This window comes from Hipposideros armiger, unplaced genomic scaffold (genome assembly GCF_001890085.2).
Source record: "Hipposideros armiger isolate ML-2016 unplaced genomic scaffold, ASM189008v1 scaffold_1116, whole genome shotgun sequence".
Classification (NCBI taxonomy): domain Eukaryota; kingdom Metazoa; phylum Chordata; class Mammalia; order Chiroptera; family Hipposideridae; genus Hipposideros; species Hipposideros armiger.
The window spans coordinates 110,790-132,923 of NW_017732466.1; the positions used below are offsets into that span (position 1 = coordinate 110,790).

The 22,134-nt window shown below is 53.1% G+C and overlaps 1 protein-coding gene across 1 annotated transcript in view; it reads right to left on the reverse strand.

Moving 5' to 3' along the window:
- TRPV6 (transient receptor potential cation channel subfamily V member 6) overlaps positions 1–9,429 on the reverse strand; it is a 14,526-nt gene extending 5,097 nt beyond the window's left edge. Inside the window, exons 1-4 of the mRNA XM_019632309.1 lie at positions 8,504–9,429; positions 828–925; positions 544–666; positions 5–211 (exon numbers count right to left, since the gene is read on the reverse strand). Coding sequence (XP_019487854.1) covers positions 5–211; positions 544–666; positions 828–925; positions 8,504–8,751 — 676 coding nt within the window. The 5' untranslated portion in view covers positions 8,752–9,429. The remainder of the gene's footprint in view (positions 1–4; positions 212–543; positions 667–827; positions 926–8,503) is intronic.
- Positions 9,430–22,134: the final 12,705 nt, after the last annotated feature.

Below are 22,134 nucleotides of genomic sequence, written 5' to 3' on the forward strand. Positions count from 1 at the left end.
CCACCCTCCCCTGGCTGGTGCCCACTGCCCACCTCCCCTTCCTCCCAGCCCTGGCCCTGGCCCTGGCCCTCACCGAAGTAGACGTGATTGTGCGGGCTGAGGTGGAAAGCTGTGCCTGTAGCTCTCGCAGAGACGCTGGCCCCGCGGGCAAGTAGGGCTCGCACCAGGTTCACGTTCTGTTTCACGATGGCTACGTGCAGTGCAGTCTGACCTGGTTCAGAGGGAGCCCTCAGTCATCGGGTTTGTTCCCAGGGGTCCCCTATCTACACATGGTCCTACACCAGGACAGCCGGAGGGGTGGGGACAGAGGGGCCTGGGCCTGGCAGGGTGCCCGGCGGATCCAGGGGCTGCCCACTCTCTAGGCCTCCCCACTTCACGGGGTCAGTGCCCTCATGATGTATAGTGAGGCGGACAAGGGAGATGGAGAGGTGAATAAGAGGAGGGGTGCTCAGATTCCCCCTTTGGTTTCCCCACCACAGAGTCTGGCTTGAAATATCCAACTGGTCTCCCCTTCCCTTCCTCCTGGGCCCCCCGGGTCCTCACCCTCATACAGCTCAGATGTCATGGGCTCCTTGACCAGCTCCGGGGCTGCGTCCATCAGCACCATGGCCGCCTCCAGGTTGTCATAGAGGGCTGCTACGTGCAGCGCTGTCTCCCCCAGGGCTCCTGGCATTGACAGAAAGAAGAGGCATGGGGCTCCTCAGAGCAGGGGAATAGGGTCATTAGTGATTGGGGGGCCCACAGCAGAAGGTCCTGGGCTATGCTGGGGAGCCACACGCATGGGCTGGCTCAGGAGGGCGGCGCCGAGGGCTCTGCCCCTTTCTTACCTCTTTGGTGTACCTCGCAGTCCTGGTACATGAGCAGCTTGTTGAGGGCCTGGACATTGTTCTCTTTGGCTGCTAGAAGGAGAGGACACCCCAAGATCCTACAAGGGAATGGGATCAGAAAGGGGGCAACCGTGAGCATGCCCAGTTGGTGGAATGAGAGGTGATGGCTTTGCTCCGTCATAGATGAACACACGTACCTCGGTGACCCCAATGTCCCTGGTACCCAATGAACCCCAAGGTCTCTGGTCCAGGGAAATGAGGCCACTGGGGTGCAAAAGCGTTGCCCGATCTCTTTTTTCCTGACCATTCAGTCAATCCAAACCAACTTTCCCCCTTTTCGCTTGTGTGGGAGAATGTCCGTGAGTGGTTTCCCACCCCCAGGTACTGGCGCCGGAACGTGTGTGAATGTGTTATCTGTTATCAGGTATGGGCAGGAGTCTTACTTAAACACCCATTCACCTCCTGACCTATTGACTTCTGGACAGCCCTGAGTCAGCTCCACCAAGTGTCCTGAGATCACCCTCCAAGATAAGCCTTGTTTTCAAGGACTAGGAGTACAGGGAATTCCTCGGGCTTATTTGTGAAGGAAGTCAACACGTCGAGGTGAGCCGAGTTCCTCCGTTTGGTGATGCGCTCCTTCCAAGACCTCGGCAAAGCCCTTTGATCCTGGCACTTGCCTCCCTACAACAGCATCTTCAGGCCTCAGAAGCAACAGAGCCTCCTTGTTGTTTCCCTGGCCCCAGAGCCTCTTGCTACGTCCTACCTGCTTCTCGCTGGTTTGAAGCACAAGTGTTCTTCTGTGACTCCCCAAATCCTCCCTCGAGTTTTATTCCTACGACGAACTTAACAACCTCTTTTAAAAATCAAAACTTACCCCAACCAAAGACACATGGGACCCCTTTCATTCAATTTTCTCTCTCGGGCCCAGAGCCATTCCGTTTGGTCTTCCTATAGGAGCGAATGAAATAACCCTCCTGATCCAGAGATGGCCAATTATGTGGCAAATAAAAAGACCCAGATAGGCGCTCACGCACTGCCATGCTGGTAGTGGCAGGAAATCAATTCCAGCACTGGGGGCGGGAGGGTGCTCACGTCTCCCAGAATATTGGCCTCCCTCATGCTGTATAGACCCTGCCAATTCATCATCTAATTTCCTCTCTGTTCAACCCCTTCCTCCTCATCCTGACGGTCCCTCATGAACCCGTGTCCTCCTTCTCTAGCCCAAAGTTAGCAAAACATTCCTGTAGCTAGTTCCCCCCAACACACACCCTGTTTATCCCCAGTCCACCCTTCCCGATGCTGGCAAATGCAGTCACAGCTTACAAACGTCCAATGGGCCCTGAAATGCTCCAGGAGAAGGAAGCTAGAGGTCCTGCTGACTTTGTGCAATCACCTTTCCACGCTCTCTACCTTCCACTCAGCGCTTCCGCCCGGCATTGTGGCCTCACTGTCCCAAAGCACGCCATTCTGTGCCTGTGCCATACCGCTCCTCCCAGCTGAAACTTAAGCACCCCCTGCCCCATTCATTGTCTCTTTTGTGTTCCTAGGATCTGTGCCCGGCATATGGTAGACATTCTCACCCTCTGTAGAATGAATGAATTAGTAGCAGTGCCAAAAGGTGGTTTAGCCTTACTGTCTCTCATTATTTTCATTGGCCACCCCCTAAGCCAACCTTAAGCAAACATATAATCTACGTAAAAAAATAGTATGCTTGGTATGCAAACACAGCTGCAAAACAAGTTTGCTATACCCACCCCCCCACCACCACCACCACCCCACCCCAGCCCTCCCCTTCACCACCAGCACCACCAGCAGCAGAAGCTTCCCAACAATTTGGCCCAAACCCTCCTCTGTCGATATTCTAGAACCAGCATTATTTACAAACACGTGTGCACACATGCAGCCCTCCCCCAGGAAGGATTAGTGTCTGCCTCTTCCTCTGTACCTGCGGTACTCGAAGGCAGAGATCAGCCACTTTCTCATCACGGTATCCTTTCCCTGCTCTCCTCCAATTAGCTTCTGGTTTTGTGCCCACTTGGACTAAACATGTGAAAGGTTAGTGGCAAAGCTAGAGGCAGATGCCAGGGGTCTCCTTACCCAATTTCCAGCTTTGTCAATAGCTTCCTGCCTCCTAGGGTATGAGTGGGGAGGCTAGGTGACGGCAGGACCAAAGAGATAGATAGATAGATATCCATTTTGGTCCCTACACATCTCTGAAGCCAGGAAATGTCCCCAAAAACTTTCTCTATGTGTTCCTTTCCTTGCCTCTGCTAATGATCTTAGTGGGTTTGGGAGGGTCAAGGCGCTACTTAAGGTCCAACTCAGGCTTGTCAGATCTACCAAATAAAAATATGGGGTGCTTCATTAGATTTGAATTTTAGATACGAAACAAAGACTTTCTTGTGTAAGTCTGTCCCATGCAATATTTGTGACATGCTTATACTAACAACTCATTGTTTATCTGAAATTCAAATTTGACTCACTGTCCTGTATTTTGTCTGGCACCCCACACTCTGGGTGAAGAGGCAGCATAGGACCCAACCCAGCAAGGTCTGTAGAGAGCTGCAAAACCTCCTCTGGTTGGCAAACTCCAGAATCCAGCAAAAAGGGGGGCACGTGGATGGTTCTGAGGGGATCAGGCAGAGCCATTACTTGCAATAGCATCATAAGGCCACAAGGGGACAGCAGAGGAAGCCCTCGCTCACATTCTTGGCCGTAAGGGGGAACCCCAGAACACCTGAGGACTCTTGGCCCCCATTAAAAAGGTGCAAGAGTAGACCCATCCAATGATTCTTGTGCCTGAGGCACGGGTAGTTTCTTCCATAGCAACCCAGCACAGAAGTTTAGATCTGAGCAAAATCTCCACATCTTCACCACATCTCCACCAGACACCTCCCTAGGGCAGGAGGAGAGGGGAGATACTGAACGAGTATCTTCCTGTTTGCATGGTGAGATTATACTCTTTCCTTCCCAGGGGAAATTTTCACTTTATTTAGTAAAACACTTCACATTACTACCAGAAACCCCTATTTGCAAACAGCGGTTTAGAGCAGTGGTTCTCAGCCAGGGGTGATCTCCGGCTCCCTCCCAGAGGCATGTGGCAATGTCTGGAGACATTTTTGGTTGTCACAGCCGGGAGAGGGGCTGCTACTGGCTTCTGGTGGGTAGTGGGGGCATGCTGTTAAACACCTTCCACACAGAGCCGCCCATAACAAAGAATTTCCCTGCCCAACATGTCAATAGTGCCAAGGTAGAGAAATCCTGACTCAGAAGTATAATTATGTATAATCCACTTTTTTTTAAAAAAAAAAAAGGATACTTCACATTAAAAAGAGTGAGAAATATCCTATACGTGTTTTCTTACAAATCATGAAACAAAAAGGTGAAACCTTTTAAGTGCCCACTGATTAAGCAGCAACAAGAAATTATAGAGCGAATCTGAAATTATAACAGCATAAAAGGCATTTGCTGGGTTTAGACTGTTTCATTTCGCTGGGTAATTATTAATCAAATAGCAAGGCCTAGTTCTGTATTAGACTGGCGGGAACCCTACTACAGGATTCCCGGCATAAAACCTCACACTTTTTGTTGTAGTGTAAACAAATCATTGATTTCCTACTCTGGGTTCCCTCTGGCCACAGAGTGAGGATTTCTCACTTCCTTCTCGTAGTTCCCGCCACCCTGGCCTCTTCTCCACCATTTCTGATAATGTGTACGTGCCTGTGTGTACACACGTGTGTGTATGTGTGTGTGTGTGTGTGTGTGCGCGCGCGCGCAGGGTGCATAAGTGAAGTTTTGTGTTGCGTTGTGTTGCGTTGCATTGCTGGGGAACAAGACAGGTCCGAGAGTGTCTGCAGGAGAAATCAAACCAGAATTTTAGAGCAGGGACGTCCCTAGAAAACTAGTCTAATCTGTTCCTGTGACAGATGGAGAAAGAGGGCCTGGAGTCCTGAAATGACTTGTCCTAACACGTCTGAGGCAGAGCTGGGACGAGTGCCTCATTTGTCATTTCTCTGTCCCCATTCTTGTGTTAATCAAGATTGGAAACGGGGTTAAAAGAAGCTCAGGAGACTGTATAAACATGTGTGGGTCCTACTGGCTTCTCCACAAGCACCCTCCCAGTTGAGGGTGCCATTTGGGAAGGGGAGGGCACAGACAACACAGTAGCTCAGAGGACAGTTCCGGGATGGACACGGTTCTCACAGGAGGACGTTCACAACCCCTCTAGCTCCTCCTGCCATCATGGAAGGTGCCTTTTAACTGTTGTGTGTTTTTTTTCATCACAGTAATCCTATTGGTTAAACACGCTTTTTCAGCTTCCGAATCGGCATCTTGCTTATTATCCTATTTGCTCCTTACAGCCCTGCCACACAGGCTGAATAATTCTCTCATATTTCAGCAAAGGAAACTGAGGCAGAATAGCCAAATCCCTGCCGGAAGATCACAGCAGAGTTACAGGCAGGATGCCTAGCCAAGAACCTAGCCCCAGGCTTTCACCACTAAATTATGTGGTTCTTCTAGTTTTATGACTCTTCCCCGGCTTTCTCGGGGGAGGGGGCCAGCCCAGAGCAGTGACCACAGATGAAGGAAGCAGCAACCATGCGTGGGGAGGAGGAACACACTGGCCACTTTGGGCCACCTCCCGCCAGGTCAGTTTCTTGGCAGTGGGATGAGGTTCAAAGCTTCCAGGAAAGTGGCTATTTCCAGACTTGGAATAGGGCCGCCCTCCTAACTGCCACAACTCCGCCATGCATCTAGGTAGACACTTGTGCCTGCAAGTACGCATGTGTGTGTGTTTACTGAGCCAAGGAGTCCCAGGGCTCACTTTTCACAGGAGTATGTGGCAGTTCACATACATTTGCAGGTGTCCATCTAAACAGAGGAGAACCGCCAGTGTTTTCACCGCCTTCCGGACTGGTGGGGCGGAGAGTTTCCCAGCAAGGGGGTCGGGTGTGAGGGTCAGGTTAGGCAGTCCCTGGAAGCTGTCCAGCACACCCCACACCAGCCGACATCAGATATACTTCAGTGTCTTCCTTGTGCCACTCTGACACAGCCTGCTCACTCCCTGCTTAGGACACTCAGCAAGCATCACTAGGTAGATGCATATTGGTGTATTTCGCCCATGAGAACGTGAGCTCCGAGGCAGCAGGGAGGGTATCGTGCTCATGTCCTGCAAGCCTAGCAGCGAGCTTTCTGCTCAATAAATGTTTAGCGCACTGAACATCAGGAAAGAAGACAGTCCAGAGCCCAGGGAGAGATGATGCCGGAGACGGGAGAGTTCGGCTTGGATGGACTGATGCTGATGTGTGCAGAGGGGGCTGCACGACTGAGGCCCAGGAAAAGCCTACCAGCGAGAGAGGAATGCGGGGCTGGAGAGACCATCAAGTTTTCCCTTCTCACTGGAGCCTGCCCCGCCCCACTGCCATCCCCTCAGCCCCACCCAGAACCCCCCTCGGAGCCCTTGGCATGAATCCCAACTTCACCACTTGCTCAATCTGGGCCTGCCTCTTTCACAAGGGATCAAGGCCTTCCCTCCCACAGCTGGGTTGCCGTAAGATTGGTGCTGGTAACATTGTTTGCTGCTTTCTTCCATCAGCTCACCCTCCTGACCTGACCGTATTGTCCTCACACTACATGGTAATCTCATCTTTATCTAATTGCCCGCATCTCCCCTTAGGCTGGGTGACTGCACAGCCTAGGCCACGCCCCTTCCTGGCCATTTCAGGGTCCTTCCTGGGAGTGCCAGCCCAGAGGGCAGTCAATACTCCAGGCTCCTGGTGTTTGGAAAGAAAAGGGCCAAGGAGCTATGGAGTCAGGGGAGATCTCAGGGAACGGAGTGGGATCCCTCAAAGTGGTGACATCAGGCCTTGCTAGCCCAAAGTACGAGAGGAGGCCCACCTGTAAGAAGAAATAAGGCAGAAAACGCATGTGGAAGCCGCCCACTCCCTGTGGTCCCTCACTCTGTCTTCGCCTCACTTGGGCACACAGGGAACCTCCACCACCCCTTCCAAGCCCCCAGGCCTTTCTGTGCTCCATGCCCGGCTCCCCAGCCCTGGGGTCCTGGGAGTGGGAAGCAGATGAGTGGGACCAGTGATGGCCTAGTCTGCAACAACAGTACCATTCTGTTGCCTCAAGATGTCATCAGCCAAACATGTGCTCAGCCCCCACTCTCCCAGGCCTGGGGGACAGAGGTGGGCGGCTGGGGTGAGAGACAGGAAGCCAAGACTGAGAAAAGGAGCACATCCGCAGCCCAGAAATCCTTGAGAGATGAAAAACCACAGGAGCTGCAGGTGGCTTCTTAGCCGCCCTCCTGGTCAAGCGCAGGCAAGCCCCCTCCATCTGCAGATGGAGAAAGTCCCTCAGACACAAACGCTTGAGGCTTTCCCCTGTGCATAAACATACCACCTGCCTTCTTGGGGGCCCAGGGAAAACCCCAACAGGAGGACTTCCTTCAGGCTCGCCCCCACCTGGGCAGGACACTCCCTAGAGACCACACACAGGGATGGCCTCAAGCTCCCCACCATCTCCCCTCCTCTCCAGCTCCCAACTCTAAGCTGCAAAGGGGGAATGGGATGGGGGTAGAGGCAGACAGAGGATCACATGAGTTTAGGGAAGTTTTCAGGGGCTGGAAGCAACACGTGGGATTTCCTTAGGGCTCAAACTCCAGAGCCTCTCCAAGTTTACAACCGGGATGCAGGGGCCAGTGAGCATCTGTCCTGAGCATATTTTGGCCAGTTACCCATGCCCCTCTCCCCCAACAGAGAATAATAAATTCCAGGCTGGGTCTCACTCAGCTTTGTTCCTCTTCATCCCCTCCCCTGCCCAGGGTCTGGCCTATAGCAGGGCTGTGGTCAATGATGGATGCAATAAATGCATAGGAATGATAACCACGGTTACATTTTGTCTTCTTTTGGGGTTACTAGAGCCTGCAGATCCTCTCTGCTTCATTCATTCATTCATTGAATCATGCATTCATTCCCACATGCGCATGTATATGTGCTACATGCTTCTGCCTGAGAGATGGTTCAAAGGGCAGGGAGTGGAGATATAAGGCATTGTTCTGACCCACCAGCACCTCTCTGGTGCAGGTTCCATGATGCCACAGCCCTTCCGAGGCCCAGCAAGGAGCCTGCCCTTTAGGGGAGTACAGTCAACCCTTAAACAACTTGGGTTTGAACTGTGTGGGACCACGTACACCTGGATTTTTTTTTTCCAGTGGACCCACTCAGCTCAATTGACCACAGTCCAGTCGACCCTCGCAGCTAAAACCTGCGCTGTCCCAGGGGCAGCTGGCAGTGGGGCATCTGCATGTACGGAGAGCTGACTTCAGTTATACGTGGGTTTTTCACTGCATGCCCTCCGCGCCCCTCACCCCCACCTTGCTCAAGGGTCAACTGAACCCACAGGACTCTTGCATCATTGAATTGAGTCTTAAAGATAGCAAACACCTGTGTCCAGGTCAGTCCCTCCTCTTCCACCTGGCATCCGGGGGCCCACAGGCCAAGACTCTTGAGACAAAATGCCCCTAAGGAGCCAGGCCTGGAAGCACAGTCTTTCCAGACAGAGGTGCCAAACAAAGATGAGAGGGGTGAGTGGGGAGGGGAGGGGAAGGGGAGCGGGGAGGGGATGAGAGACACACCTGGGGGGGGGGTCAGAGCTGGCAGATTGAGGCTTACCTCTTCTGCTGCAGCAGGTTCTGCTCATCCCGGCTCTGAGCCCATGACTCCTGTCTCTGAAACCATCTACAGAACTTTCTCCACAGGCAGAGGACCAGCCCCTTCTTCTGGGGCAGCGGCAACCCCATGTCGTGTAGGGCGGGCTCCTTGTGGGGCTGAGGCCGAGGCCAGACTTGGACCGGGCTCAGCCTTGGGGCTACATTGGCCTCACCAAGGGCTGGCCTGCCTTCTCCCTGTAGAGGTCCCATCTCCTACCTCCCTGGCCCCCACAGGAGTCTCGGGGAGGCACCCCAGGCAGGCTTCAGAGGACTCTGAGGTTGTTCCACTTGGCAGAGCCAGGACTCCCTCTCTGGGCTCCTCCTGCAGCAGCTCCTCCAGAGCCGTGCAGACAAACTCCACTCCCTCCTCCCAAATTACCTGAGATTTAAAGAGACAGGCCAGCCGACCTGCCTGCCACCTGGGGCCTTGCGTAAACTCCTTCCCTGAGGTCTCTCTCCCTGCCCCTCAGGCCAGTCCAGGGAGGGGAGGCCTTCAAAGAGAATGCAGAGGCCTCCCCTGGACTTTGGGACTGGTGATCTTTTACAGAAAGATCTAGACCGATCATACCAGACTGAGCAAGTGAGTGAGCCCACCTCTCCCACGGGGCCTTTCCTGCCAGCCGCCCTCCACCCTTTTCTCTGCCACCTCGTTGAGAATTAGCTCCTCTTGACCCTTCCAATGTCATCTATCACCTGGCCCAGAACAGGTATACACATATGGGAAACTCATCCACTGTGGGGTTAGCATAACTTTTCTGTAAAGGGCCAAGAGAGGAAAAATAAATAGTTTAGGCTCTGCAAGCCCAGGCACACAGTCTCTGACACACACTCTTCTCCTTTCTTATAGCCCTTTAAAGATGTAAAACTCATTCCTAGCTCCCGGGCAAGGGCACAAAAGGAAGCTGTGGGCAGGGTTTGGCCCCGGGACAGTTTTCAGCCCCCTACTCAGACCTCTAGAGACCCTCCCCACGTGACAGATATGTAGGGGGCTGCCAAATAAAATACAGGATGTCCAATTCAATTTGCATTTCAGATAAGCCAGGAATTCTTTTTGTTTAACTATGCTAAGTCTTGCAAATACTTAGTGGAGGGTGCATTTATTCGCCCACTCGCTACTGCCTGCTGGGCCCTTAACTGAGTATTCCCAGGTGAGCTCACATCATACCTGTGAGGCAGATATTATTATTATCTGCATTTCACTAATAGGGGAAATAAACAAAACTCAAAGTGGCAAAGTGAATCAGCCAAGGTCATACAGCCATTCGGTAGCAAAGACCCCCTCCCGATGCAGAAGCCCACCGGCCGTCTGTCCTACCCAGCTCCCTCATTCCAGCTGGCACATAGAGCTCCCGGGGGAGAAAGAGCTGCCCAGTCACAGGAAACGGGGACAGCAGGATGCACAGCCCATCCTGGTCCGACGACATAGAACTCTGCCAGGAGCGAGCTGGGAGGCATCGTGGAGATCAGTTAGTTCAATGGCTACACTGGGAAAAAACAGGGGCCCCGGCTTATGCAAAGCCCGGGCAGCCAGGAGCCAATGGCCTGGGGCCTGAGTGTCTGGGCACTTGGAGTCCCAGGTGTGTGTGGGTCACCCACTAGCGGTTTTTTTCCTACCTGTCCCTGATTCAAAGGGCTGAAGGCTACAGCGAGAAGAGTGTGTGAGTGTGCTTGTGGTATGTACGTGTGTGAACGTGTGTGTGGTGTGTGTGGTATGTGCATGTGTGTGTGTTTGTGTGTGTGTGTGTCAGAGAGAGAGTGTGTGTGTGTATAGGGGAAAGAATAGGCTTAGGTGTAGGGTGGGGTGTCTCTGTGGGTGGGATGTAGGAGGGCCGCCCTCAGATCTGATGGGAAAGGTGGCCACCTGTTCCAGCTGTTTGGCCCAAGGCCAGGCCATAGCACCCTGAGCAAACAGTGCAGTTCAATTCACTGCCTTCCCCACCCATCCAGAGGTCAGTGGGTTCAGGCTGGCTGGCAGGAAGGTGCTGGAACCCAAACCTTGAACCCAGGACCTTTGTGCCCAATAAGCCAGTGTTTGTCTGCTGCTTACCCACCCATCTTCTCTGTGCCATTGGACTCCAGCCAAAGACCCCAGTTCAGCCCCTGATGGGACAGAGGACAAGGTAATGAGGTATCTGCACGTGGAGGATGAAGGCTACAGGGGGACGCAGTCATTCCAAACCTTCTCTCCCTTCCTCAGCTTCTCCCACCTGCTGCAGCCCCTGCATGGGTCACCAGGACAAATGGGGAATTTAGAACAGACTCAAAATGGGTGTGAAGGGTGGGGAGGGGAGGGGAGGAGACAGTTGGCCAGATACAAGCTTCTGCCAACAGCGTCCTCTCAGCTCTTGGCCCCAACATCGTGTGCTTGGACAGTGGGGGAAGGTGGGCCGTGGCCTGGGTCACACAGTTCCCCTCCCACCTTAGAGCCACATTCCCTGCACCTCCAGGACTGCTGGCTCTGAGGGGACTGAGCCGTCCTGGAGTGCCTCCTCTCTTGAGGAGCTTGGCACGGCTCCCTGGTCCACCCCAAGGCCGTGCTGGGCAGCACCTCCCAACAGGGGAGCACTCAGCTGTTTCTGCAGCCCAGGGTCCCAACTCGAGTGTCCGAATCCAGGGGGCTGTAGGTGCCGGGGACAAGGGGGGTGAGAGCGAGACCGGAACCCATGGGAGGATGGTCACAGTTGCTCGCTTCATCTGGTCAGACTCGCCATCACACCCTCTCCAAGTCCCCTTGCCCAGATTCCAAATTTCAAGTTTTCTGACTCTGGGCAAATCATTGTCCCTCTCAGTGGTCCCATCTCTAACGACGTGCACATGGACGTGAGGTGGCTGACGTCCAGCCTGCCCCTGACTGCACGGCACTCAGTCTCCAACCTCGTCTTGGGGAACTGAAGGAAGGGGTTGGAGCCCACGGGGGAGGAAGGCCAGGAGGATCGGCCTGGCCTGGGTCTGCAAGAGGTCGAGAATGGCAGGGGGCCTCTGACCAGCTCTTCCTGCCTCAGGCTGAGCTCAAACTGTAAGTAAAAGTTAGGTCCTCAGGATTCAACGCAGGGGCTCGGAAAGGTGGGTCAGCCAGATTAGGACTGGACTCTTCTGAGAGCCACACGGGCAGGGGCTGGAGGGCGTCCGCAAGATGACATGTGTGTGCGCACGTGTCAGTAGATGCAGGACTGGGCACAGCCCGGCTTGGGGGTGTAGGAGCTGCCTGATGCGGATTCTGCATTTCGGGCACCGTTTCTCAACCTGGGCACTACTGACATCTTGGAACAAATAATTCTTTAGTGTGGGGGCTGTTCCTATGCATTGTAGGATGTTTAGCCACCACTCACTGGGTGACAGCAGCATCCTCCTTGGCTCGGTTGTGACAATCAAGAATGTCTTTAGAGGGCCGGCCAAGTGGCGCGTTGGTTAAGAGCTGGCTTGGGATGCCAGATGGCCCCGGTTCGGATCCCACATATGAGGGCCAGTGACACTGCCCTCTACAGCTAAGATGGTGAACAACAGCTCGACCTGGAGCTGGGCTGTTGTGAAGAACAAAAGGACAGCAACTTGTCTGTTCCCCTTCCCCGATTCCCCAACGCTGTTCCCCTCCCCCAATTCCCCAATAAAAAAATCTTAAAAAAGAATGTTTTTAGACATTGCCTGATGTCCCCTGGGGATGGAGGGAGCAAAACCCACTCTCCATGGAGAACCACTGATTTAGGGCAAAAAATTGCACATATATATGTTTGTTTGTTTGTTTGCTAGTCTTGTCCCTCTTTTTGGTTGTTCTGAGTCTTTCTATGTTTCCCTCTGCTTTTTCTCTCTTACCAGCAATTGTGTCTGCTCCCTTGGTCTTACTCTCTGTGGTAGCGCATGTGGGGTGGGTGTGCATGTGTGTGAGGTGTATGTGTGCATGTGTGTGTGTGTGGTTGTGGTGTGTGTATGTGTGTGTTTCCTCGCGTGCGTGTGTGTGTTGTGTGGTGTGTGATGCAGGGTGTGTGTGTGTGTCCATGGCTTTCAGTGGTCTCTTTATAGAACCCTAGGTTTCTTTTTCTTCTTTCTCTTATCTCTGCCTCTTTGTTTTCTTGCTTAGCTTATTGCATCACCCCATCCCCGCTCCCTACCCCCGCTTAGAGGGTGTCTCCTTAGCTCTGTTGTCACGAGCCGGGCTGGCTAGGCAGCCCAAGGGGCTGTGATGATGGAGCTGGCACGGGGCAGTGAGGTCAACACCACTCAGCTTGGAGTTTGTTCCAGTCACCGGGTTCATGAGCCCTGTGTGCCAGCTCATAAAGCCTACAGAGGAGCGGGCGACAGATCAGCAGGGAGCAAGCACGCGTTACCGCATTGCCCGGGAGCTCGGGGAGGATGGTGTACTGCCAAATTGTCTGACTGGGAGCCCCAACTGCTGGCTACTGGGTGGACGGTTGGTCCTAGCAACCCTCTGAGGCTCTTTGCAATTCGAACCCATGACTCCAAAGGCCTATGAGCCACATGCGCACACACAGGCCCTTCAGCTTTCACAGGTCAGGTCTAAGCTGCAGAACCGTCATGCACTTTTCCCAACATGTGACCTTAGCCAGTTGCTAATTGGAGCTCCATCCCGCTGCCCTCATTCTCTCCAGCCTGTCCGTCCTCATCCGTGAGCCCACCTAAGCACTCACATCATGGGGGATTTCAGGCTCTCCATGCTTCTTTGAAAAGTTCTGGGGAAACCCAAGAGGAAGGTTGCTGAGGAACTGAGTCAATGTGGAAACGGGGCCTGGGGTTGGGGCCTGGGGGGTGGGGAAGGGCGGAGACCATGACATAAGGGCACCGTGCAGCCAGTTGCACACTCTCACTTGTGTGTGTGCACGTTACTTAACGTATGTTTATGTATGGTATGTTGTATGTGAAATGAATCAGTGTGTCACAGCAATGTTTTCAAACAGGGACGTGTGCACGTGTGTCTGTGGTCTGCCCTTGTTCTAGGAGTCTGTGGACTTTCAAATTCACAGGCATGGGTCCTTCTGGGTGCGTACCCCTTTTGCAGAATGTGCCCAAGGGCATAGATGAGCATATGGGTGTAAGGCGTGTGGAATGTAGGAGGTAAGGGAGCATACCCCCACTGTCAGCCAGGTTCCCCCTCTCCTCCCGCCCCACCTCTGCAGGGAAGATGATCTGATTCAGCCTTGAGAGCTCCCTCGGTTTACAGGCTCTCTCCCACCTCCTCAATTATTTTGAGCATCTTGTTTCCAATATCTTCCCATCTAGGAGGTGACAAGAAAGGGACAGAGTGCTGGAGAGAGCCCCACCGAGCTCTGACCTGACCCTGATTCTCTCTCAAGGTCTCCGTAGGCTGGAGTCATGGCTTCTAGTCCCCAGTGCCCCGGGATAGGGCAGTGTGCAGGCAGGTGGGGAAGTCCACAGCCACACTTCCCAAGCCGCCTCCTTCGCCTTCCTCCCTCTCTCTCTCTTCCTCCCAGACCCCAAGGCCTACTTCCTTCCAAAGCTGGACCCCCCTGCTCTGCTGCCTCCCCCAGTCTCTTCCATCCCAACTGACTTCACCCCAAGCTCTTTTATTTCAGGCACCAAAGCAGTCCACCAGGAACTGAGCCCCTGAAATGTGCAAAGACCCTAAAGAGCTTTCCAAATACGGTGAATGAACCGTGAGGCTGGCTCCTGGAAGAGGCAAAACAGACAGAGCAACAGTATGTGACCAGGACGGCTGCATCCCAACCCCAGTGCCACCAGAAATCACTGTTTGACCTTGGCCGGGTTACTCACCTTTTAGTTTCCAGATCTGCAAAAATAAGGACTCTCACATTACGTGGTCCTGTTCCTTTGGACATGCTCTGCTCCCCAGGCAGCCCCCCTCAGCTTCTACCTGCAGAAAGGCTGGGACTCAGGACACCTCATATCAGAAAAGGCTTTTTTCTCTCAGATGAATCCAATCTTTTTTGACCTCTGAGTTACAGGGGCAGATCTCCTCCAAGCAGAGAGGTGAGGGAGAAGGTAGGCAGGCAGAACATGGGGACACAAGGCTTTTGACCATGCTCTAGCCTGTGCCCATTTGAACTTGGTGAGGAGACGGTGCAGCTCTCCACCAGGGGGGTTCCCCAGAGACAGGGCTGAGGACCAGGTGTGTGGTCCTTCTGACAAGGCAGAAGCGAGCTGGCTCTCCACTCCAGTCCATTCCGCCCTGGGCACTGGGACGCTGGGCTCACTAAGGAAGCTGCGGCCACTAAGCCTAGAGTAAACAGATTAGTTTGTGGCTGAGGAGACAGATCTAGCCATTATCCCAACCAAATCAGATCATCGCTCTTAAAACCCCAAACCAAAGCCCTTTTCCAAAAGCATGCGTTCAAACGGGAAACCACAACTCTCTCAGCAGCAGCCTTGCACCCCTCAGTTTTTACCCGCCTGCATTTCTTATTCTTTTCCTCACCCCACTCCAACAAACTCAGTGAAAGGGCAATGGGGTGGTGAGAACTCTTTCAAATCCTACTATTTAGTGCAAGAACTCATCCAGATACCCCACCTCTGGTGTCATAAAAACCAAGCAGGATGCCAGGTGTGTTCTAAAAGTTGGGGCAATTGTTGACAGCAGTGGTGGGGGTGGAGGAGCAGGCAGCTGCTACCTCCTGATGGCAGGGTCTGAGAGGCAGGGAAAGGCACCCAGGAGCAGGAAAGGGGCAGAATGGAGGAGGGACCGCTGGGGGCCTGGGGCCTGACGCCCAAGAGGCAGACCCGGGAGGCACTTGGGCCGGCTCACCCCACAGCCACAGCTTTGCCCAGGGACAGAGCGGCCTGGGGGAGGGGGTGGGCCACCCCAGGACTGCACGCAGCGCCAGGCTGGGGCACAAAGGCCTGGCAGAGTCTGTGGTAGATACCTAAGCAGGGTGTGGTGGGAGCTGAGAGGAGGGTGGAGAGGCCAGGATCCAGGGGACCAAGAGGTGGTGCCCCAGCTGGGTACAAGGGCGAGGCTAAAGCCAAACAGTACGTCCTCCAGACAGCTATTGGGCAATTCTGGGCTTCCCTACGCAACAAGGGCTGGAGGTCCCTGGTCAGCGACCACAATAACAAGTATTAGGGAAGAAAGAAAGTCCTAGATACTCCTCTGTACCTCCCCCACCTCGCCTGCCCCGCTGCACAGGCTCTCTGCACTCAATGCCCTCTGTGTGGGACCCCGCGCAGGTCAGAGTGTAAATGTCAGGTGTATTTCAGCACATCACGCCGGGCCATGCACGGGGGCACTTGATAGCGCACACTGTGATCTCCTGATAGGGATCTGCTCAGTGACCAGGAGGAGTCAGCACGTCACCCACACGCTGTGTCCTGGGGCCAATTCTCAGGCCCCTGGCTCCTCCCCGCTTCTTCTGGCCTCTCCGAAGTTCCCAAAAACAAGAGCTGACTTAGAAGTATCCCCAAGCTACAGGGAAGTCCAGGAACCATTGGGCAGTCAGGGCTGGGCCTCAAACCCTTGTGCGCAGACCCGAGGGCAGAGGGAGACTGCAGGGCACAGGGCTGCCTATGGCCATCTACACTGAAGGTGCCAGCGTGTGGTTCTGTGGCTGAGACGTGTGCCCTCATCAAGGGTGGCTGGTGGGGATACTGCAACGTTTACTGTCAGAAGTATTCCAGCGCCCGTGAGCCAGCGTGGCGCCTGGTGTGTCTGAGTTCGGCCCTCTGTGTTGGCCCTCCTGCAGCTCTGGTGGAGAGGGTAGCGCCCCCGCTACGTGGGATTTGTCCATCTGTCCCTGCAGGCAGGCGAGGGAGCTGTTGTGACGACAGATCTCTCCAGGAGCCCAAAAGCCCTGGGTTATTGTCTTCTCTGCACTGGTGAGATCCGTGACTTCAATCACACAATCTCTCCGAGAATCAGCTTCCTTGTCTATAAGCTGAGAACAGTCATCGTGCTCTATTTACTCCACAGGTTGTTGTCACGATTAAAGATAAAGGACATGAAAAAGACTTTATATGCTGTACAGCATCATATGCATGCAAGTCATTTGCTTTATTATCTCTGCTCAGGTGGGAGTATTTGAAATAGAACACATACAGGAAATAACTTTCTGGTAGAGACGCTGGAGCTGTCTTGTCTCGGGGGCCCTGAGTCTTACAGTGGAAGGAGCCCAGGCCTTGAGGCCAGATCAATTTGGGTTCAAAGTCAAACTGTTCATTACTAGCCGAGAGATCTTGGGCAAATTAGGCCACCTCTCTGAGCCTCAGTTTCCTGTCTACAAAATGAGCCAAGTCATAGTCACTTGAGCTTATGCTGGGATCCTCATCTTCTTCAGGCCTGAGGTGCCCGTCTGGAAAAGGAGAACAACGGCTTACACGCAGGCTGGTGTGGAGAACTTGATGAGACAGGTGTGGGAGGCAGGTGCACAGTAATAGCCTCTGTTCTTATCCCCTTGGTCCTGTCCTCTGCTGCAGTTTGGGGGTCTGGGAGCCCCTTCAATGACCAGCTTACCCTCCTATGGGCAAATCCTCCCAGGGGACCAGAGCAGATCCAAACTCAGTCTGTTACCACCTGCACAGGGTGGGTTTCTGTGTCACTCTTCCCATGGCCCTCACCCCCTTTCTCTGTTGAGCTGCAGCTCCCTTGTTTGCTGTTGAAATGAGTAGAAAATTGGCTCTATGGCGTTTCCCCACATCAGGCTCAGTAACCACGTCGTCCCGGCCCCGTTCAGGAAGGCACCTCACAGGAAGTAGAATATCTGGTGTATAAACTAGAGACTCCAGCTTGTCCCTTGAAGCTCAGCTCAAACGTCACGCACTCTCTTTCCTTCCCTCTGCAGCCATGCTCACCCAGGCAGGGCTCGTGCCAACCTCCTCTGTGCTGCCACCTCCCTTTCTCCTTGCCCTTCGTGTAAAGAGCTGCATTGCATCAACATGTCCCACACCTGCCCATCTCCCCTGCTGGCAGACCCTGAGAGGCAGAGGCTAAGCCACTTTGAGTTCCTCTTTCTCCCTATCAGAGTATCTGGCGTGGAGTATATGTTGACTGTTCTATGGAGAATGATCTGTGCCAAGGAAACTGCAAACTATTTTGTGGGTGCATTTCCTTGCCTAGGCCCCAAAGGCGAAGGTGGGTCAGTGTGCAAGAGAGAGGCCCAGGAGGTGATAGGGGAACAAGGGGAGGTGGCAGGGAAGCGTGCATGTGTGTGGGGGGGTATTCTCGGAGGGGGGAGGGTGTTTGTCCATGCCCAGCCCACACACAGACACACTGACTTCTGCCTTGAAAGGCTAATTGGCCTGCAGAAGGTGGGAGGTGAGCAGCAGCTGGGGTGAAGGGGAGGGTGTGGTGGGTGTGTGCAGAAAGGCACCTGTGGCTGCGCCTGGGCCCTCCATCCCACCCTCCTATCCCCCCACCTCCTGGCTGGCCTGGGACCCAGGGCCAGGCAGTGATCGCCGACCTAAGTCCTGAAAGGGTCTGGGACGGAGGGCATGGGCCCCGGGAGCTGTCTCCTTCTTGCCCACCAGGTTCACACACAGCGGGAGAGAGAAGATGAAGAGGCGGATAGACACTTTTGCCCAGGAAAAGACGGAACAATTGGCTACTGTCCTCTCCAGACCTGGTTTATGTGGGGAGAAGAAGGGCCGGTCTGACAGTCCTGGGGAAAGAGACTAGCCATCCATTCGGGGGTCCCGCCCTCTGATCCGGAGCAGGGGAGCTGGGTCAGAGGTCACCTTCAGGCCACAGGAATGCAGTGCCTGGAGAGGGATGAGGTAAAGCAGAGGGAGAAAGAGCCTAAGAGAGGCAAACTAGGAGAAGGCAGAGATGCTGTGGTAACAGCTCCTTCCATCAGTAAAATGTTAGTGGCCTGTGTGCTGTCACGTGTATGCTGCTACTATTTTTTCTTAACCACGGTGGGGAGGTAAGTCAGAGATCATCAGCTAATATCACAGCAGAGCAGCAAACTGAAACTGGGTTTTCACCTGTACACCTCACCCCTAAAGGGCCCTGGCTGTCCCATGCGGATGCTCATGGAAGTGAGAGTCGGCAGAGGCAAACTGAGTGGCCCTCAGGTTAGCCCAGAACCCAAGAAAGCTGCTGGTCAATGAAGCCCGTGGGGGGGGAGAGGGAGTGTGATGATGTACTTGGAGGAACCTTGGGCCAGCCCCCCTCAGTTGATTTCACATCTTGATCAGTAAGGACTTAGGCAAGAAACTAACTCCAGCAGAGGGATGGAAGGCGTGAAAGCGCTGTTGAAAAGGGAGCGGCCCTTGAAGAGCCCTTTGCGCGCATGTGCCCACACGAGCCGACCCCCTCTCACAGATGCCCGGCACTGCACAGCTAAGTGGGGACATGCACACTCAGTCCCTCCAGCTGCAGCCTGGCCTTGCACAAGCCCCCGCTCCCTGGGGCCCCGCGGCTATAATCACCGCCTCCTCAGTGCCAGGATAACAAAGAAATGGTACAAGCAAAAGAAGCAGGTGTGTCCAGTCCTACCCCAGGTGGCTACTGCCTGGCTGCCCTCCATGTTGCCCAACCCACTCAGCGTTACTGTAAAAGTACTGTTTTCCTTGCACATTTCTGATTTCCCCTCCATTAGCTTTTAAGAAACAGGTGGGCCTGACCTGGAGAAGTAAATGCTCCTTGACCCCAGGTCAAGGTGTTGTCTCCGGTTTTCATTGTGGGAACACAGGTGCGCAGAGGCACGCTGAGTTCTCCACGGTTTACTCTCCCCGCAGCTCCAATTTTCTGCCCTGTCCTTGCCACGCGCACCGGGCCCCAGGGACCTACACAGTTCGTGTAGCCCTCTCTTCGCCAGCCTCTCTTCTCCCTCCTCCCCTCCCGCAGCCTCGGGACCCCAGACCTTTTCCAGCGTTCCTTCAGGGCGGCCCAAGGGAGGGGCACTGACTGCTGCCACCCCTTCCCAAAGCCGCTGGCGGCCGTGTGGGAGTGCCCGAAGGGTCCCTGTGGCAGGAGCAGCAGTGTTGCTCTACTCCCTACCCCTGTCTCCGGAGCCCCATCAGTGAACCTGTCAGGACCAGGACATCTGCCAGCCCCTTGAACCCGCTGGCACGTGGCTCCCTTACCCCGTCTGCACGTGGTGCAGGTGGCTGTGCCTGCTCTTCCTTTCTCAGTCGGGCTCCTGAGGGCAGACGTAGATTCCTGCAGATTGCCTTGAATGCTTCTTTCAAAAGATAACGCACAGCAGACGGTTTGGTAAGATCCGGCCCAGAGCTCTGCTGCTGGGGTTCTTCTTTTCTTCTTCCTCATAATATCTCATGTCTTCTCCTCTTCTTCCTTCTCCTTTTCTCTCTGCATGTCTGTCACTTTCTGTCTGTCTCTCCCACAGACACAGGGGTGTATGTATATATGTGTATACAGAGGGTGCCCAAAAAATGCATACACATTTTAAGAAAGAAAAACTGTATTAAAATTGTAATGCTCAATATATACTGACAACAAAAGAGGAATACAAGTCACGTTTGACTTCTGCAATTTCAAGAGGTGCTCAAAGTGGTCCCCATCAGTGTCCAGACACTTCTGATGATGTTGAACTACTGCTTGAGCAACGTTGACCCAAGTGTTCACTTGTATACATTTTTTGGCACCCTGTGGCATCCCCGGTATATGTAAGTAAGTATATAAGCTGGGAAACTTTCTCAATAATCTCATTTGTGTTGGCATATTCCTATCCAAAAAGTTTGCACCATACTATCTGCTCATTTTTAATTATTATAACCCCACTCAAAAGCAGACATTTTTTTTTTACCACTTTGACAGGTGGGAAAAAACTGAAGTGTGGCCAATGGGAGAACTTAGAATAAAGACAGGTCAATAATTCATGGATTCCATTAATGGATATTTATTATGCACTACATTGCACCAAGAATTGTGCATCATCTTTGCCTTTGTGGAGTTCATAATCTTCTAAAGAAGATGGACACTTCAACAAGTCAGTGCAAGAAACTGCAGGATGTGCAAGAAAAAGAAAATATGGGTGGGCTGGAGAAAGAGCAGGTGGACTCTCACCTGGACTATGGGTCAGGGATACCCCCTCCTATACACACACGCGCACACACACACACACAGACACACACACACACACACACACACACACACAATGTATGTTCGCTAAGTTGAGAATCATAGGATGAATGGAAGTTACAAAAATGGAAGGGGGAATGGGTGTGGAAAGGTAGAAAGGCCCAGAAACTGGGAAGCCCAAGAAGAAGGACACTATAGCACTGTTGAACAACTAATACTAATCCAGCTTGGTGACACAGAGTACAAGAGCAGAGACATGTGACAGGGCTGGGGGCTGCCAGGGGTCGGCCCATGGAAGGGCTTTCAGAAGACCACACTTTGAGGCAGGAGTTGCATCTTACACAGATTATTTCGGCTGTAGTGGGGACTATGGATTGGAGACCACTAAGACTGCAAGCAGACAGCAGTTAGGAACCTACTCCGGTAACGCAGGCAGGGAACAACGGTGGCCCATTTTAGAATAGCCGTAGAGTCCAAAAAGGCAGAGACAAGTGAAAGGGTAATTTTTGTTTTTTTACATTATATTAGCATGGAACTGTCTTCAAATATATATTAAGTGAAACAAGCAAGAACTGCTTTTCTAATACGCTGTACTATTATAGGTGATTTTAAGAGGACTATATACATACATATGCATAGACAGGCATAGAGTATTTTTGGAAGAATAAATAACTTAAGTGAATGTCCCTGGAAAGAACACCTGAAGGGCTGGGACAGAGGTAGGAAAGCTTTTATTCCCCATACATCTTGTGTGCTCTTTGAATTTTGTATCATGTGACGTATTATTAATCAAAATTAGTTCTTTTCCAAAGGAGATGTTTTAAGCAATAGAATCCCCAAGACTTGAGATTTACTGGATAGGAGAGTTGGGACAGACGTGGACAAGACACTTGGGTTCTGGCTTGGGAAACTTTGCCCATTACTGGCTTGGGAACACTGGTGGAGAAGCAGGTTTGGTGAGGACGAAGAGCGGTTCAGTTTGGGACATGTTGAGTTTGAGGTGTCTGTAGAATATCCAGGTGCAGCTGTCCAATAAACAGATAGACGTCCAAGCTGCTCATACCTGGAGCTCAGGAAACAGATCTAAACTGAAGATAGGGAATGGAGAAGCACAAGTATGTGCATTTTAATACCATCTATGGCAGTGGAGGGTTAGAAGGAGCAGAAAGCCTGTAGACCAAAAATATATAAGGGATTGGTAGGAGAGGAGCAGGCAGAGTGGTGGGAGTGTGTGGCGGGAGGCATGTGGCGAGGCGGTGAGGGATTGACCATAAACCGAATGCTACAGGGAGCTCAGGCAAGGCTGAGGCTGGAGTTAGCTCCAGGTTGATAGGTAACCCCGGTGAGAGCGATATCAGTAGCATGGACAGGTGAGGTCAGATGCATTGAGGACTCGGTGTAAGGTCAGTGGACAATGGAGTCTCTCTTAAGAAATGTGGCACTGAGGAGGAAGCAAAAAAAAGATGGGGCAGTTGCCGCTGAAAGGAGAGGTGGGGGTGAGGTGGAGAGCGTTTGATTTTTGTTTGAAGAGGGAAATGAGCAGAGCATGGTTATTTGCTTGCTAGCTTTAGCAGAGAGGGAGAGGTTGAAGATACGCAAATGAGGAGAGCCGAGGGGACAGCGATGGG